Source organism: Cavia porcellus, unplaced genomic scaffold (genome assembly GCF_034190915.1).
Source record: "Cavia porcellus strain 051 isolate PalLab524CR breed Dunkin Hartley unplaced genomic scaffold, mCavPor4.1 scaffold_28, whole genome shotgun sequence".
In the NCBI taxonomy this organism is placed as follows: Eukaryota; Metazoa; Chordata; class Mammalia; order Rodentia; family Caviidae; genus Cavia; species Cavia porcellus.
In genome coordinates, this window is record NW_026947511.1 from 28,283,879 (window position 1) to 28,301,152 (window position 17,274).

At 52.0% G+C, this 17,274-nt stretch overlaps 1 protein-coding gene across 1 annotated transcript in view; it reads left to right on the forward strand.

The window, feature by feature from the left end:
* The first annotated feature begins 459 nt into the window (after positions 1 to 459).
* LOC100720893 (collagen alpha-1(XIII) chain) overlaps positions 460 to 17,274 on the forward strand; it is a 74,495-nt gene continuing 57,680 nt past the window's right edge. Inside the window, exons 1-7 of the mRNA XM_063239620.1 lie at positions 460 to 480; positions 3,286 to 3,321; positions 6,495 to 6,521; positions 8,476 to 8,526; positions 14,946 to 14,981; positions 15,941 to 15,967; positions 17,038 to 17,064. Of these exons, the coding sequence (XP_063095690.1) occupies positions 3,307 to 3,321; positions 6,495 to 6,521; positions 8,476 to 8,526; positions 14,946 to 14,981; positions 15,941 to 15,967; positions 17,038 to 17,064 (183 nt within the window). The 5' untranslated portion in view covers positions 460 to 480; positions 3,286 to 3,306. The remainder of the gene's footprint in view (positions 481 to 3,285; positions 3,322 to 6,494; positions 6,522 to 8,475; positions 8,527 to 14,945; positions 14,982 to 15,940; positions 15,968 to 17,037; positions 17,065 to 17,274) is intronic.

A 17,274-nucleotide genomic window follows, 5' to 3' on the forward strand; every position in this document is an offset into this window, starting at 1 on the left:
GGGGAAATTCTGGAAGTCCTTACGAGGTGATGGTGCTGCCACTTGCCATCCAACTCAAGGGTAGACTTGTAGAAACATCGTAGTGCATCCGTGTTCACCAAATCTGTCACAGCGCAACTTCTGTCTCTTCCCCAAAGTCAAAGTGGCACCATTTTGAATCACTTCAGGACACTGAAGCAGCCACCGCAGCACACCTAAAGACACCAAAGAGATCTTGCAGAACTGCTTCAGAAACTGACAAGAACAATGGGATGTGTTCAAAGCGAGGGGGAGGATTGAGAGGGATTCACGGCAATGTCTTTTACTGTGATAATTCTCCTTAACGTTCACCTCCTCCCAGCAGCCCACAGAGCACGGCGGTTCACGGCGGGGCACACAGCTGGCTGGGGTGGTATGGCGTGGTTGGCTGCCCAGCACATGACTGTGTAAACTTCTCTTCCCTCTTTTATCCAGGGCCCCACTGGAAGACCTGGGCTCCCTGTAAGTAACAGTTTCATTTCTTCTTCCCTCCACTCTCTTACCTGTCCTTTTTTAATTTTTATTTTTTATTTTGAGGGGGTTCTGGGGATGGAACTCAGGATCTCGTGCGTGCTAGGCAAGTGCTCCACCACTGAGCTCCTCCCCAGCCCCTCATGTCTTCCCAGTCGGGGGTGAGTGACTGATTCTCCCCAAGTGCTCTGGGTGAGGGGCCTCTCCTGGGTCTCCGGTCTGTAATTGAGGGTGACGCTTTCCCCAAGCTCCTTACCCAGCTCTACATGCCCTTCCTGGCTGCCAGGCAGCGAGCAGAGCAGGAGACCCTCCCAGCACTGGACCTGCCTTCAATACCAATGGTCCCTTAATGGAAGAGCCAGGGGAAGGGGGTGGCAATGCAGTGGCTTACTGAGATCCTCCTGTCTTCCAGCTAGTACCCCAACCCCTGCACTGTTTTCCTCTGTACCCTCACAGGTAGATTCTAAACTTTCGTTTTTCCCCGGTTTCCACTCCTAAATTCTAAAGAGGCTGTACCAAGTAGAAATAACACCAATATCCATATCTTACTAAGACTTTAATAAGTGCCAGGCACACGCTAATTGTTCTTCATATGTAATTTGGTCAACAACTCAGTGAAATGGGTACTATTATACCCATTTTTAAGATACAGAAACTGAAACTCCGAGAGGTGAAAACTGTTCTCCAACTCTTGGAGCTTCCCTATGGGAGGCCCACATTTGACACTTGAGAACCATCTTTAAAGTCTTCTAGGGCATTGTGGAATCCAGTCTGGATAAATGACCAGGTATAAACACCGTAGGCCCTGGGATAAGAGGTGACTCAGGAGAGATGCTATAGCCATTTAGAGCACCAAGGTGGGGCATGGAAGGGACCAAGGTGGCATCTGTGTGCCCTCTGTGTCTTTGCTCAGGCCACAGCCACTGGAGGCCAGAGCATTCTTTATTTCCTCCTTTTAGACACAAATTACACTACGGCCCTTAGGGCTAAGCCAGAGCTTCTCAGCTCAGGCCTAGCAGTGACTTTCTTAATGAAATGCATGTGGAGAATGTTCAACCTCAACAGTGGAAACTCTCCCAGTAAGAGTGAGCCCAGGAGGACAGAGGGGCAAATCAGTCCCATGAAACTCAAGGAGGGGAGAAGTCAGATGACTGCAGGAAACGTGGGCAGATTTTTGTTTTTCTCTTACAGCATCCACCTTTAAAAAGCATTTAGGGGGCAATTCACAGTGCAGGGGCTGCTGCAGTTTCCAGGTGTTGGCCATTCCATGCCTGCCCCTAACCCGAGCATTTTATGGCCAAGACTGCAAAGAACATTAGTTAAAAAAAAAAAAATGAAAAAGAATCCAAAACACACATCCTGAAATATCATTCAAAAGCCCAAGAGTGAGTGGATCATGGAGATGTCACAGCCAACAGCCGACAACCAGGGTTGGCCTGGTATTCCTGGCAGGAAGAACAGATTTCAGATCCGTGGGTCATGGAACTGTGGACGCTGCCTTGTAGCAGGACCCGGGAGTGGCCTGCAGGAAAGCTGCCGCTCGGGCCCTCTGCTGTGAAATGAGGTGTGAAGCATGAACGTGCTTAGATGTGTGCTTGTCCTGGCCGTGGCCATGGCCATGCGAAGCTTAACACTAGAAGATGTGGTTTACTTAAAATTCTCAAGTGCCAAGCACTGGGCTGAAAATGACCATCTCTCCCCTGTTCAAGGAAGCTGATGCTCAGGGATGCTAAGGAAATAGTTGGTGCTGACTCCCCACACTCCCACCTTGACACTCGTCGAGCAATGGTGGAGTGCTATACTCAAAGATACTGCGTGTGTGTGTGTGTGTGTGTGTGTGTGTGTGTGTGTGTGTGTGTGTAACAAAAGCCTAATTTCAGAACTGACCACTGTTCTCTGATATGTCCAATATACATCCTGGGATGCCACTTGTCCCATGAGGCCTCTTGCCTCAGTGAGGTCAACAGATACAGCCACCCCAGAAATACCTATGCATTTCAAGGGAATTAAAAAATGAACTCTCTTGCCCAGCAGGCAAGACAAACATGATCTTACTTCCTGTACCCCAGTGCTTTCCGTCCTTCCAGGCTCCACCCTAAATTTTATGATGTCTGCATGCGAATGATTGCAAAAAAATATTTTCTAGAGGAGAAACAAAACTTAGTAAGCAGATTTCCAGAGTGAGAAGATGTAACCCCTGGCAACAAAACAGAGCAGCTCTCTCAGCATCTGAAACTCATGATGCGGCTCAGTCCATATGGCCTGAGGTCCTTCCTGCTCGGACCAGAAGTGGCCAAGAGGTGGGAGGGCAGAAGGACTCTGTCGCAGCCTCTGCAGACTGAGGGGCCCGGAGCATGGGCACTGCTCCCCACTCTGACAGACAGCCCTAGGAAAGTGACTCAGCCACCAGTCACCTTGATCTATTCCTTGAATTTGAGGATGACGAGAGCAAGATGCACTCTGCCATTGCTAGAGTGGGCTGCTGTTTAGCCCCAACAGCTGCAGAGGTCTGAGCGAGAAAGGGCTTGCAAACAAGGAAACTGAGGACCAGGCTGGAGATAAGACCTTGATTCTAGTGTTCATTCTACAATGCAGGCCTGAGCACAGGTACCCACTTACTGAACAGCCTGGAGGAGGCACCTGGGAGTTCATCCACAGCGGCTGGGGCATCAGGCAGGGTGTCCCAGCTTCCCATGCAAAATGAGTCAGCTGTGTCCCCAACTAGGTGCACAGCTAACCCAGGGGACACACTGGCTGATTCCAGCCACATCTGATTGTTTCTGCCTCCTTCATCAGGGGGACAAAGGTGCCATTGGGATGCCTGGACATGTGGTGAGTTGGTGTTTGGACCTGCTTGGGTGGCCACTGCTTGCTTTTACATGCTGGTTTGTCCTCTAAAACTTGGCAAAGTGCTACCCATCCCAACCCCAAGCAGTGTCAGGGAGGGACAGGAAAAAAGAAGGGGAGGAATTTGATCCCAGTCTTCAGATCTTACCATAAGGCTTTCTAGTAGTTTGTCCTTATGGTCTCACTGTGGTCCAAAAATATTTACAATACAATGAGATATGCTGGATAAAAGACCACATTCACACAGCTTTTAAAAAATACTCTTACAATTGTTCTGATGTTTTAGTATAGTTGTTAATCTCTTACTACGCCTAATTTACGCTTTATCACAGATATGTATATAAAAGAGAAAACAGTAAATATAGGATTGTGTACAGTCTGTGGTTTCCAGCATCCCCAAGGGAGTCTTGGAGTGAGTCCCTGCACATGAATGAAGACTTCCCGTCTGTCATAGCACACGGGAAGTGCAAGGAAACTGGATGAACATAGCTTTTTTGGTGGGGGGGTCTTCTTGAGACAGAGTCTCATTATGCAGTTCAGGCTGGTCTTGAGCTCACTTTGCAACCTGGGCTGGTCTCAAACTTGCAGTGATTCTCCTGCTTCAGCCTCCTGAATGCTGGGATTACAGTTGTGCACCCCCACCCTGGCTGAATAGAGAGCTCTTTTGCCTCCTAGCTGATAATGGGGTGAATTCTTAGCCTCTTCATCAAGAGGTTCTACCCATCACCCTAAAACAGGCAGTTCACCCCCAGCTTTACCGCCCCGCCTGCAGCCATCCCGGGGGAATCAGTGTTCCTGGCATGACTCCTGTAGGAGTTTTGCTCAGAGATGGGGAAGACAGGGCTTGGCTCCAGATGGTGCCTCCAGATCCTCACCTGGAGGCTCAGCATGAAAGCATTTCATGACTCCTGATGAAAAGTGAGAATGGAGAGAGGGAGATGAGGATGCTTGTTCGGGCGAGTGCATCCCAGCAATGGAAGGGCTGGCACAGGCCCTGGTCCTGGCTCCAGGGTTTTTCCTAGCAGCTTCAGAATGATGGTCTCCAGATGACCAGAAGGGTGACAGCCGGGTGGAGTAACAGCCAGGCACCATTTCCCACCAGGCAGCCTGGCTGAGGATGTGGCTAGGGCTGCTTCCACCTGATTCCTAATCCCCTACCAGCATCGGTCTGGACCTCCAGGTCCCTCTAGCCCCACCCCATGTAATTCCTGGCTGGCTTGGCCTTGGCATGGCTGTGGCATCTTGTGTGACTTTGCACGCCTGGGCTGAGCATGGAGACCAGGCATCCAAACTGTAACTAATCCTTCCAAGGGCTGACGGTACACTGGGCATTTTGCTAAGGGCCTCACGCACAGTGGCTCATTGAACTGCACAAGGGGAGCACAATTTACACCCCCATTTTCAGATGAAAAAACAGAGTCTCCATAGTTAAATCTCTTACTCAAGGTCACAGCCAGAAAGGGCTAAGCAGGAACTTTAGCCACACCAGCTAGATTCCAGACGAATACTCTTGACCCTGGCAATGTACCCACAGTATCAGATGTCAAGGGGGTCTGATGCCTAGGTAGAAGCTCCAAAACTAGGACATTCCAGAATTATTCCTTGTCACAAAGCTTTAAGCTCCCCAGGGCCCACCCCAGGCTTGTCCATCAATGCATGGGGGCTGGGAGCCCTCAGCCACCTCACATGAAGCTCTCCACCTCGTCCAGACCGGAGCACTGGGGGACCTCAGCCTGCCCTGTCACTCTGCTTCAGCTTACTTCTCTGAGTCTACCCAAGCGGCACTGGTTCCCTTTCAGAGAAGGGCCCACAGCCAGGAATCAGTGTCTCCTGCCACCCTTTCTCAAGGTTTTACTTTGTATGGGCCTTAGCCAGGCACCTTATCCACTGCTGCCCACTGAAACCCTATTTTGTGGGTAAAGGATGTTGATTCTCAGTTTGCCCAAGATGGAGCTGGAGTTGGGTTTTGTATGCACGCCAATAGTTCTGTAGTCCCTGCTCTGAATGGGATAAACTTCCTTGGGGAGCTTCCCTCCCCAGCCCCCCCCCCCCCCAAGCAACACTGGGCTTCAGAGAAGGATGCAAAATGCAAAATGGCATCTCCTCCTCCTTCCTGCCCTCCTTCTTGGGTCCTGTGGATATCTTTCCCCAGGAAGTGTCCACCCAGCTTTTTGTGACCCCCAGCAGTGGGGGAGAGGTAGAGGACCCACAGGAAGTTTCCCACTTCTCAGGACAAGGCCTTCTTTTCAAGCCACTTTGGGGCTTCCGTGCTGTTGGTGCTATTTTAAATGTGATGATGGCCCATTTGGCTGCCCACTGGGGGTCCTGGCCTGGGTCATCCAATAAGGACTGGGCACCTATGGGTGTGAAATTCCTGGGTAATTTTCATACTTTGCCAGAGGTGGCACCACTGGCCAGTTGAAAGCAGGGTGGAGGGAGCTGTCCATCTTTTGCTGGTCACTGTGGTTATATCCTAACATGCGTTCCTTGGTGACACCCCAGATTCTTCTGCATCCTGACCCATCCCCTGCCCTTGTAGATGCATGTGTGTCCTTCTGTCCACCCATGTCCCTCTGCCCCTCCCTCCTTCTGGCCTGGCCATCCCTAACACCTCCAAGCTTGTCGAGCTTGGCACAGCTTTGTACTTGGCACCCAGCAGGGCCTTCAAAGCTCCTGGAGTCCACTATCCAGCACAGTCCTTGGGGACTTCTCCCAGCCCCAAGGACCGTTCCTCCTGACTCTCCCACTGGGCCATGGCTTCTCAGGCAGGTTTTCTTCTGGCTTTGCTTCAATCTTGTTTTCTTTCTACATCTTTCTCTATACTTGTCTCTGTCTGCCCATCTGTCTTGTCTGCCTGCCGGTCACACACACACACACACACACCCTGCTGCCTCCTGGCCTGTCTCTCACTGATCAACCCAATTGGGGCAGACCAGGGCGAGACAAGTGCTTCCACACACAGCACGGGTTGGACATTGGAGCTGTCATGTGTCAGCCTCTGTGTTTTGCTGTGTTTCTTAATTTACGGTCATTTCCTCTGTTTGGTTGCTGTGCCATTAACATGGACTCCTGTGTTGATGCCTCTCTCTCATCCTCCTCCTCTTCTCTCCCTCCCACCCTCTTCTCCCTGTGCCCTGCGGTGCCTGTGGCTGCCCTAGGGAGTGAAGGGTCCACCCGGCGAGAAGGTGAGTCCCCTCTTCCCCGCCTCTTTCTCCCAGCCCCTCTTTGGCAGGCAGGCTGAGTTACCCTCCCTGCCACCCAGAGCCAGCCTTGCATGTGGCTGTACTGCCCTCAAAGCCTCTGGCCGCCTAGACTAACATTTTCCACACCATGGAGCGGGATGGCGAGATTCCTAGCTGTGGGCCCGCTGTCCTGGCTGAGTGGGTCTGCCCTGCCCTGCCTGGACTACACAGGCCTCGGGCTCCAGTGGCTGGCCTGGGCAGGAGATCCACCCTGAAATTCAGACTTGCTCATTTGGCTGAGCCCTGAGGCCCTGAGGACCAGGGCTTTCCCAAGGTCCACAGCAGTAGTGATGAGCAGGGACTGGAAGCCAGAACTCCTTGCTCAGAACTTCCTTGTCTGCACGCGGCAGACTGTCTGCAAAAGTGTCTCCTGTCTCCAAGATAACCACAATGACATCAGTAATAATGACCACCTATCAAGCATGAATTCTGCCAGGCTCAGTTTTAAGTATTTTTGGCTCGGTGTTGTTACATCAGCTGATACTGACACACCCCCTTCCAGGGCAGCATTAATATTGCCATGACACGCAGAGAAGGCTAAGTAAGTCACATCCCCAGGGTGACACGGCTAGAAAAGGTCAGAGCTAGAGAAGAGCCGATCAGCTGGCTCTGAGGCTGAGGCCCCTGATCACCATGCTATGCTGTCCTCTCTCAGGTCTTGCCCTGGCAGGGTGTGGCACTGCCCTGGAGAAAGACACATGATCCTTCTAAGGGCCAGCCATTGTTCTGAGCACTTTACAACATGATCTTGTGACCAGAATATGAACATAATCACATTCACCAGTTGAGACAGGTACTACTATCCCTGCTAGATAAGGAAACAGGAACGGAGAAGTTAAGTCACTTACAGGAGGACACACAACTGGTAGGGAACAGAGCTGGCAACCCATCTCTTACCTCTATGCTACACTGCCTGGTGTAAAAATTATATTGTCACTGCAATAGCCCAAACACTTCTTAATTTGAAATCATTGGTACTTGTGTGCAAGGAGTAACATACAAAGGCACATCCATCCTTTCACCACTAGGGCGGCGCCAGCATCCCAGAACACAGTGCAGTGTGTGGGCTCAAAGCTCTCTCTCTTTTTTTTTTGTCTTTTTCCTTTTTATCGGTACCAGGGATCGAACTCATGACTGCGTGCTTGCAAAGCAGGCGCTTATGCCACTGAGCTAAATCCCCAGCCCCAAAGCTCTCTTACCATACTCTGTTCCCCTCTGCTGGGAGGGGTGGATGGCAGGGCACAGTTTGGGCGTTCTCTAGGAGCCACAGTGGCCTCCCTTGCCCCCATCCATATCCATACACCTTCCACGTCTGCTGCCATACACCCGCACACACATGTATGCACACGCCTGCACTTGGAGCTTCCAGCCCAGTAGCACCAGCCACCTGTCAGACTGGACGTTGTGGCCAGCCTTGTGACTCCTGCATGGCATGCACAAACCAGCACACTGACCACAGCTCAGGCCGTCAGACACATTTGGCCATTGTACTCTTGTCCTTTCTATCTCCCTGGCCCCAGGCTCAGAGTTGGTCACCTTTCACGAGCTGCAGGGTGTGTGGCTGGAAGGGCATCTGGGGGTGGGGATGGGAAGATGACCCACCACCTTGTGCCTTCTCCTGCCCATCACTAGCGTGGCTCCTGCTCTCTTCCCCAGTCTGTCACCCCGTTTCTGGTTTATCCCACGTCTCATGCTGTCACTGGCTTCTCCTCTCTTTCTGTGCCTGCCCTTCACGACCCTTCCTGGATATCCTAGTCACCCCACTGCCCTCCATTCCTTCAGTCCTCTCTGTCTCTAGCCTCCCTCTAGTCCACATAGTGGGCACCCTGTCCCTGTCCCACCTGTCAGCACCTGCCTGTTGTCTCCTGTCCCCACATTTTCTCCTCTCTCCCCACAGGGTGCCCCTGGAGATGCCGGGATGTCCATCATCGGTCCCCGAGGACCCCCGGTAAGTTGTTGCTCTTTTTGGAAAGATGGGAGATTCATGAAAAAGGCTTTAGGGGATGAAGGGAGAGTGAGTCCTAGCTGTGGCTCTGGTGTGGCACCCATATGAAAAGTGACCCAAGACCACAGCGTAGGAGACGCTTGGCCAGCTTGCAGCCACATCCCTGCAGCAGCTGGGGGAACCCTCTGTTTATAGCTGGGAGTTTGTTCTTGCTCCCCTGGGTAAGTGCTCAGCCCTCTGAGAAACAAGCTTTTTTTCGGAAGCTGGGGAGCAGATGCCGGGAATCCAGTTTTTCAGCTAGCCATCCATGTACTGCTGGGCTTGCTGGAGCTGACTCAAGGCCCCTTTCTTGTTAGCACTGTGTCCTGTATATACATTGGGAAACCCAGGGGCTTCCTCTCTGACTTGCTGCCTTAGAGACCAGAGGGGGATATGGTGGCACAGCCAGCAAGATAATGCAGCTCTGGGGAGGAAGGTAGAGGGTTTTCCTCAGGATGCCCAAGAAGGGGTTTCAGTAAAATCACATTGGAGGAGGAGGAGACCCCAGCCATAGTCATAACATAGCCCTCTCAGAAAAGGAAATTGAGACCCTGATAGGGGTCAGGGTTTGGGATCCTGGAAAGTAGGGACTGTATTCAATCCCGGTTTACAGAAGAGAAGGCCAAGGCACAGAGATTGAATGAATGACTTGCCCAAAGTCACGGCTGCAGCTTAGCCACACTAGGAGGGATCACTCAGCCTAGCTCTTATAGGTCTAAGGTCCTGTAAGTCTCTGCTGTAATATCCCAGCCAGGCTGCAATGCCACTGTCATACGTGCCCCTCTGCTCACATGGCTGCTTCCCTGATGGACTTTGCTTCCCTGTGTACAGGGGGATACCTGATCCCACATGTTATGAAGAAAGAGATGATAGGAAGTGTCTTAGTTACTTTTCTTTCATTGCAGGACAAAAAATGCAACACCCAAAGCTATAAAAGGAAAAATTTATTTAGCTCACAGTTTGTGGAGGTTTCATTCTGTAATCAGCTGGTTCCAAAGCAAGGTGGCAGGTACAGGGCGGCACTTCAAGGCTGCAGAAGACAGCAAAAGCAACCAGAGCAAAATGGGGTGGGGGAGAATAAACCTCTCTTCATCCCTTATATTGTAAGCAGGCTACGTGCCTTGGCTGGATGTCGCTCTTATACCATCTCCATGCCCTCCTCTTGCACAGGATGAGGATGTTTACAGAGTGAGGACCCTGGCCCCCTGCTGAGTCACTTAGTTAAACTTCTAAACACAATGTAGCAAACCTTACAGGAAGGTCACAGAGAACAGAGCCCCCAGGTTCTGACACCAACAGTGGAGCCTAGGGCAGGCCTATTAGGAGGAAAAGAAACAGAACACAAGCCACCCTTCAGCCACCATGGCGGCCTGCTTCCTGGTCTGACTACGAATGTCCTGTTGGCTCACACTGGCCCTCTGGTACCCTTCCCACAAGAACTGTCCATGACCCAAAGGCACTGCAAAGCCTCCCAGTTTGTACGCTATCTTTTTCTTCAAAAGATGGTTGTCCTTATGGGTGCCTCTGTTGGTGATGGAAAGCTTTCATGGCCCCAGGAGAACTGACCAAGCCCAGGGTATTTTGATGTTGGGCTGTTCGAGTGACCTCACCCAGATGGTTCAATCGCCCCAGCCAAGTCCTCACCAGACAGCTCTGGCCACCGCCTCAGCTCCTGTTGCTGCCCTGGGCTGTGAGAGCAGGGGACAGGGAAGACAGAGTCTGCTTGTCATTAGGAGAAGAGGTCAAGTGGGCAAGGCCTTGGGGGACCAGAGATAATGGGGACATGTGGCTTTCCACTCAGCCAGGAAGAGCCCAGAAAAAAAGGGCTGCTAATCAAAACCAGCCTTGCCGCTCTCCAGGACCACCTGCCCGCTCTTGTGGAATTTGATAAATGGTCCAAGCAAAGAAAAGTCAGCCAGACATCTTGAAGGACAGGTCACAGAATACAGCAGAGTTAGGTGTGTTGGCCCATCAAACAAAACGGAAGGCTGGTCCCCAAAATGCTAGCTGGCCCAGCATGCACGGGGGCCCCTATTCAAAAGAGGTTGCTCCCTCCCTTAGCTCCCAGCTATCCCTCAGGCCTAGTGGAGCAATCAAGCTTCCAGCTATCACCCACAAGGAACTACCCCATGCCAGGCAGCCACACCTGCTTGTGCTTTGGCTAGGAATCTAGTGTGCGCTAGGTGTTAAGGAGACAACACAAGCCCTACCCAAGGCCCAGGATCCCATCAGGGGTCACAGTGAGGCTAAGATGGGAATGTCAGGGAGCTGGGAATTTGGGGGAGGGGGAAGGGAGATGCAGGCAGGGATAGCTTCTGGGAGGAAGAGATAGCTAAACCACGCTTAAGGACCTGCAGTGGTGACCCAGCCTAGAGAGAAGTGCAGAGCCCCTGAACCCAGAGGGGCTCCCAGAAACTAGTGAACAGAGAAGCCTTTCCTGTTCAAGGAGGGCCAGGGCAGAGCTGGCAAGAGGTGGGCCTGGAGAGGTGAGCAGGGCTACACTGCAAAGGAGCCGACACAGTGCTCAGGAGCTGGGGCTTCATCCCAGGGTACTGGGGAGCCCTCGGTTGTATGAAAGTTGTTGAGGATCAAGATCTGCAGGTAGCCAGCTGCTCCCTGCTCTGGCTAGAGTGTGTCTAGAGTAACTGCAGGTTAGACGCCTTGGAAGGTACCCAGGACCCCCAAGGCCTGGGAGAGGGGTGGACCAGAGACTACCGGAAGGTGGAATCAGTGAGCTTATGATGATAAAAGCAAGCTTGGAGGAGAAGCAGGAGCTCAGGATGTCCACACGTCTGACTCTCAGGGCATGGTGGTGCCAATTGCTAGCAGAGCAGCTGGCCAGGGGAGAGGGTTTCCTTACTGCAGAATGGAGGCGCAGTGCTTCAGAGGTCTAAGGGGAGCACTGTGTTTGCTGCTGGGGGCTTGCATGCACGGTGTGCTGACTCACAACAGTGAGCTACGTGAGCCTCCTCTCCACTGTGATAAGCGGCCTCAGAGATCATAGCCTGAAGCACAGCAGAGTGCTAAACATTTCCCAGCATTCACAAGTGCGCTGTACATTGTGGGAAAAGAGGCACAGACCTAACTGGGCCTCTTTTTGTGCGTCAAAGAAGAGCAAAAGGAGACTATTGCTGTACCCCACACAAGATGCCGATAGGAGAAATATGGGGCGCTATAACACAGGCTTCTACTCTGAGGAAGTGAGGAGCCCCTGGGCTACCTTCCACCCTGGCCTTGATCAAGGAAAGTGGTTTCAGAGATCAAGGTAAAGCTTATTTCTCTTGTTTTTGTGAGAAGGACATAGTGCTAGTCCATAAATAGTTATTATCTATACCTTTAGTGTGCTCCTAATCCCAGAAAACTTCAAATATTTTTATTCAGAAAAAATAAGCTTTTGAAAATGCCAGGAAAATTGCGAAAATACAGAAAAGGGGTTATGAGGGAGGGTACTAGTTGTTCTACTAGATAGCAAAATATAAACACAGAGCAATCGAAACAAACAAATGGATAGAACAGAAGGGTGAGACCAGAAATAAAGCCAAATGCACGTGGGGACTGGGTATGTAATGACAACTTCATTTCGTAATCGGAAGAGACTGTTCAGATGTTGGGGCAATTGGCAGGACATTTAGCAAAAGGTAAACTGAAAGACAGCTGTTTAAAAAATAAAAAATAGCTGAATCTTTACCCCACTCCTCCTATCAGGACCAATTCCCAACAAGTAAAATGCTTAGTTGTTGATAGGATTATTTCCAAAAGATGAAAAATATTTCCAAAAGATTGATAAGTATAAAACAAAAAGCGGCCTTTATTCTGACAACACGGAGAGAAATGACCAGCACCCCCCACCGCTGGCTTACAGCGGTCTCTCCAGCAGACACATGACCTGGGGGTATGTAGGTAGTCTCGGTTTGGGGTGGAACCTAAGGCAGGCATTAGGGATGCACAGGTAGCCCATTGGTCCTAGGTTTGGCGCCATATGTAAATTTCCAGGGGCGGGAAGATGGCATCACGGGTAAATTCCTAGGGGCTGGGGAGATAGGGGCTTCCTGCTTCTGGTTGAGATTTTCCTGGCTACAGAGTCCTGTCTGGGCCAAAACCCTTTCAGTTGTAAAATTATGAAAAAATAAAATATGAACAGGAAACATGAGCAAATGTTTCATAACGCTGAGTTGGGGAAGGCCCTTCTGAAACATGATATAAAACCTCCCCTAAAGTCTTAGGAAAACGTTAACAAGTTTGTCCACATACATGTAAGGCTGCTGTGTGATGGAAAATATAGACAAAGGCAAGGACAATGGCCAAGTCAGAAAATATTCCCAGCACATGTGACTACCAAAGAGCTATTGTTCTTGAAAAATAACCTTACTCACGTCAATAAGAAAAAAAGATAACCAAGTAGAAAATATTAGTAAGAGCCAGGTGTAGTCTCAGTACTCAGGAGGCAAGATAGGAAGTCTGCTTGGGCCCAAAAGTTCAAGGCTAGCCTGTTTGAAATAATTAGATCCCATCTCAGACTAGATAAATAGGTATACAGACACAGACAGACAGATGATAGACAGATCGCAATACGAGCCTAGCACTGATCAATAAATATAGGAAGACACCTCAGCTCAGCATGTAACTGAGAATATATGAATTAAAATCCAGTTCCAAGTCTCCCCAAGTGCTTTCCCCATGTCCTACCTCTCCAAGGAAGCAGAGTCTCAATTTCCATTTGGTCAATGACAACATTTATCCCGAGATTCTTGAAAAAGCCCTGGTTAGCCCTGGACTTGGCCCTGCGTTGGAGAGATGCATCCCGCTACCAGAGCAGGCTCTGTAATTAGCCAACCCTGTGATTACCCCTACCACGTAAACACTATCCAGAGCGGGCCTTGAAGATGTTTCTTGGAATTCCCTCCTTCTGACCTTTCCGTTAGGCCTCAGCTCGTTCAGAGAGTTTACAGAAAGCTTGCCCTGGGGGTTTTGGAGATTGCATTGCAGGGTTTCCGGGTTTCTCCTTAGAGCTATTCTTAGCAGCACTTATCCTCCTGGGGCCCTTCTGACACTTGAGTGGCATCTCCTCCCTCTTGTCCCTTGGACTCTTGCCACAAGCCATCTCCAGCCGGTAGCAGCCTTCGGCCAGCTCCCTGCCAGACCAGTACTGCCGCTGGATCCCGATCCCACCCAGGCCAAGGGGCCCGCGTGTTCCCTGAGCGGAGGTCTCAGGATGCTTGCGTCCTCAGCTTTGAGGAGCAGCCAGGCAGCCTGGAGATGTCTGAGTCACAGCAGATGGATCCAGATGCAGTCTGGCTCTGGGAGTATTGCTGGCTAAGATAAATCTCCATGGATCCCAAGGCATATTGAGCTCAAACACAACCTCAGTTTATTCTGATGTCTCTCTAGGCAGCTCAGTTCAACAAACAGCCCATGATGATGGCTGCCATTTCAACAGACCTGACAAACCTTGAGCCTATGCAGTTATTAGTCCGTTCTACAGATGAAGAAACTGAGGCTCAGGGAGGTTGGGTAACATGCTCAAAGTCACACTGCTGCTGGTAGAGGCAGGGTTAGAACTCATTCTGCCAAACACAAAAGCCCATCCCTAAGAAAGGACTGTGGTCATCTCAGTGACCCCAAGGGTGATCCCAAGCTGAGAGCTGGCCTTGCGTGTGTAGGAAAGGCAGGTGAGGATGCAGCAGGAGGCTGGAGCCTGGAGCAGGAGGGAGGAGGACGCAGGAAGGACAGCTATCATGGTTCCCTGGGAAGAGATGGGATAACTGCTTCTAACTTTAGCACCTCTCTCTGGTCCTGAATGTTGACCATAAACCCCTGGGCTCTGGCCAGCGAACCTGCTTCTAGTCTGCAGCCTGAAAATCTGTCGGCATTGTATTCTACACTGCCAGGGAAATGGGTACAGATGATCTCTTCCCACAAAGCCTAGGGGACCCAGAAACCAGGCAGATGCAGGGAGGAGACTGCTGGCCTGGAAGAGAGGAGCGTAAGCAACTTGATCTATTCTAGCTTAAAGCACGTGTTCTGAAAGTTAAGTTCTGCTCTCTGCGGGTATCCAAACTACCCTTGGATGAGTGGCCATGAGCAAGCCCAATAAATAAGGAGGACGTGGAGCAGCCCGATCCAGGGTTCAGTGCACTGCAGGCAGAGTCCCCGCTGGCCTGCTGTCTCTTGGTCTGTTTACACACTGAGGCTCAGAACACACACCGCACTAAGGGACCGTTTCCTAGAAACTGGACCCAAGATGTTGGCCCACTCCTCCACCCCACACACACACACAAGCTGAGTGTGTCCCATGGAGGTCACAGAGGAGTGAGGGACCGGCCAAGGGAGAAGGCTGCTCCATCCCTCCTAGCTCATCCTCACTATTCTCCTGTTCTTTTCAGGGTCAGCCCGGCACTAGGGGCTTTCCTGGATTTCCGGTAAGTGGGGAGGATTGAGGTTAGCCGTGTCCTGGTGGGCTCTGGGTCTGCCTGGGTTAGACGGCGTCCACTGAGGACAATCCCGAGACCACCCTTTTCCTTCCCTTTCAAACTGTGATCTTTCTTTCTTTTCGGGGTGGGAGTTATTTTGGAATAACCCAGGACCTTCACACGGATCTATATCCCTAGCCTTTTATATTTTTTATGTTGACATAGGGTCACTAAGTTACTCTGGCCAGGCTCAAACGTGTGATCCTCCTGGCTTAGCCAGGGATTACAGATGGGTGCCCCACTCCTGGCTCCTAATCTGGTCATTAAGAGCCCACTCTGCAATCCTTCCCAGGAGAGTAGTTCAGCTCTGGGCTCCAGGTACAGGAAGGGACCAGGAAAAGGCACCCACAGGTGAGGAGGCAGCAGGATAGGCTGATGCACCCGGCAGGACACTGGAACGTGGATGTGAAATGCCTCAAGGCACAACAGGGCAGCCTTCAGCCAGGCTCCAAGAGAAGGCTCAGGAGGGTGGAGGCAGCCGGCCACTGAGCGTCCTTCTACCCCTGCCCGTGGCGAGAGCAGCTGCGTTCCTTCCCCTGGGCCTCGCTGCTGGACAAGCCCAGCTTTCTAGGGATGTGCTGTCTGCTCTCGTGGGTTGAGAAGGGAGGAGGAGGAGGTCTTTGATACCAAAGACAGTGCCACCCGGTGGGTTCTGCCCTGTGCCAGGCACGTGGAAGTTGGCATTCACTGCTCCTCACTAGGACCCATCAGGGAAGGCTTTGCTATTCTTGACCCCATTGTAGGATGGGAAATGGAGGCTTAGGCTTACCTGTGGTCACACAGCAAGACGGTGGCCAATCAGGGACTCAACTCCTAACTGGACAACATACTGTACTTCTCACCCCAGCCCCAGGCCCATGCAGGAGCCTGTCATGCTGGGGCTTTACATCTGGTCATTCTGCTTGCAGGGTCCCATTGGGCTGGATGGCAAACCGGTAAGTGGATCCCTGGGCTCCGCCCGGCTCCTAACTGTGACTCCCCTGGTCCTCCTGTGAGACCCTGAGTCCTGGGAAGATGCCCTTAATAGAAAGTTCCTGGCTAAAAAGGGGTCACTAGAAGGAGGAGGGAGGAGGGGCTATTGAACAAGTTCCCCCTGATCCAGCAGCTTCCCAGGGCACAAATCACCAGTGGCCAAGCCAGCCACTCAGCATCTGCACAAGAGCCATCCCTAAGTCTAGTGACTCCGGCCGCTGTTGGAAGGGTCTGGGTAGAGGAAGGCTGGGGGTTCCTGGAGGGCACAGGAGGCAGAACTCAACACACCGATCCCACAGAGAGCCCAGCTGCTCGTCACACACTGTCCTCAGCCCCTATCCCCCAAGGTCTCCTGCCCTCCTCTGGGTCAAAGTTCCCTTGGGTGGCAGCTGAAGGGCCACCCTTTGCTCTGTCTTTTCCATGACTGTGAGCTGGTGCCAGGTAAGCCCCAAACACACCAAGGCCATGCAAGACCACTTCCCCTCCTGCTCCTCCCAAGTGCATTTCTAGCCTTCAGCCTTGGCCCCTGACACTGATGTTCCTAAGGAAAAGTGGCCCCACCTTCTAGGAAGGGAAGAGGTACAGGCAGGTTGACCCTCGACACTTTCTAGAACCCCACAGGCAAAGGCATAGGGCAGGAGGTACATTGTGGAGCCGCCATTCAGCCTTTCCCAGGGCAGCCAATGCCCTCTTGGATAGGGGACCTAGCTGTCTGCCCTACAGGGCCCCACTGTGGGCATGTCCACTGCCACGCTGGTGTGGGGATATGGTGAGGCCAAGGTCCAGGGACATTACCTCCCACATCTCCCTCTGAAGGGCAGACAGCAGTCCTAAGGTCCAGGTAGGCAGGGGGCAAATGGCCTTGCCTCTGCCAGCTGCGGGCTAGGATCTCGGGGGACAAGCGAGAGATGGAGAGACTATGTGAGAAAGGACAGACATGGGCAGTGTAGTGATCAGACGAGCAGGTGACAGGCAGGGTGTGGCTTCTGTGTTGCTGACTGTGCACCTGACAGTCGCCTTTTTCTCCGACCAGGGCCATCCCGGACCGAAAGGGGAGATGGTAAGACCCCAACTTTGCTGGTTCCCGAGGTGGCTGGGGGGTGGAGCAAGCAGCTGCCCTTCCTGGTCACTCCCAGCTGTGCATGTGCACAGCGCCTGGTCCTCTCATTGTGCAGTGGGAGAGGCCGGCTGGGGTCCCCCACCGGAACCACAGGGAGGAGGGCCAGCGGCAGCAGGTGGCAGCTGAGTGCTCCCCAGCTCTGCTCTGCCT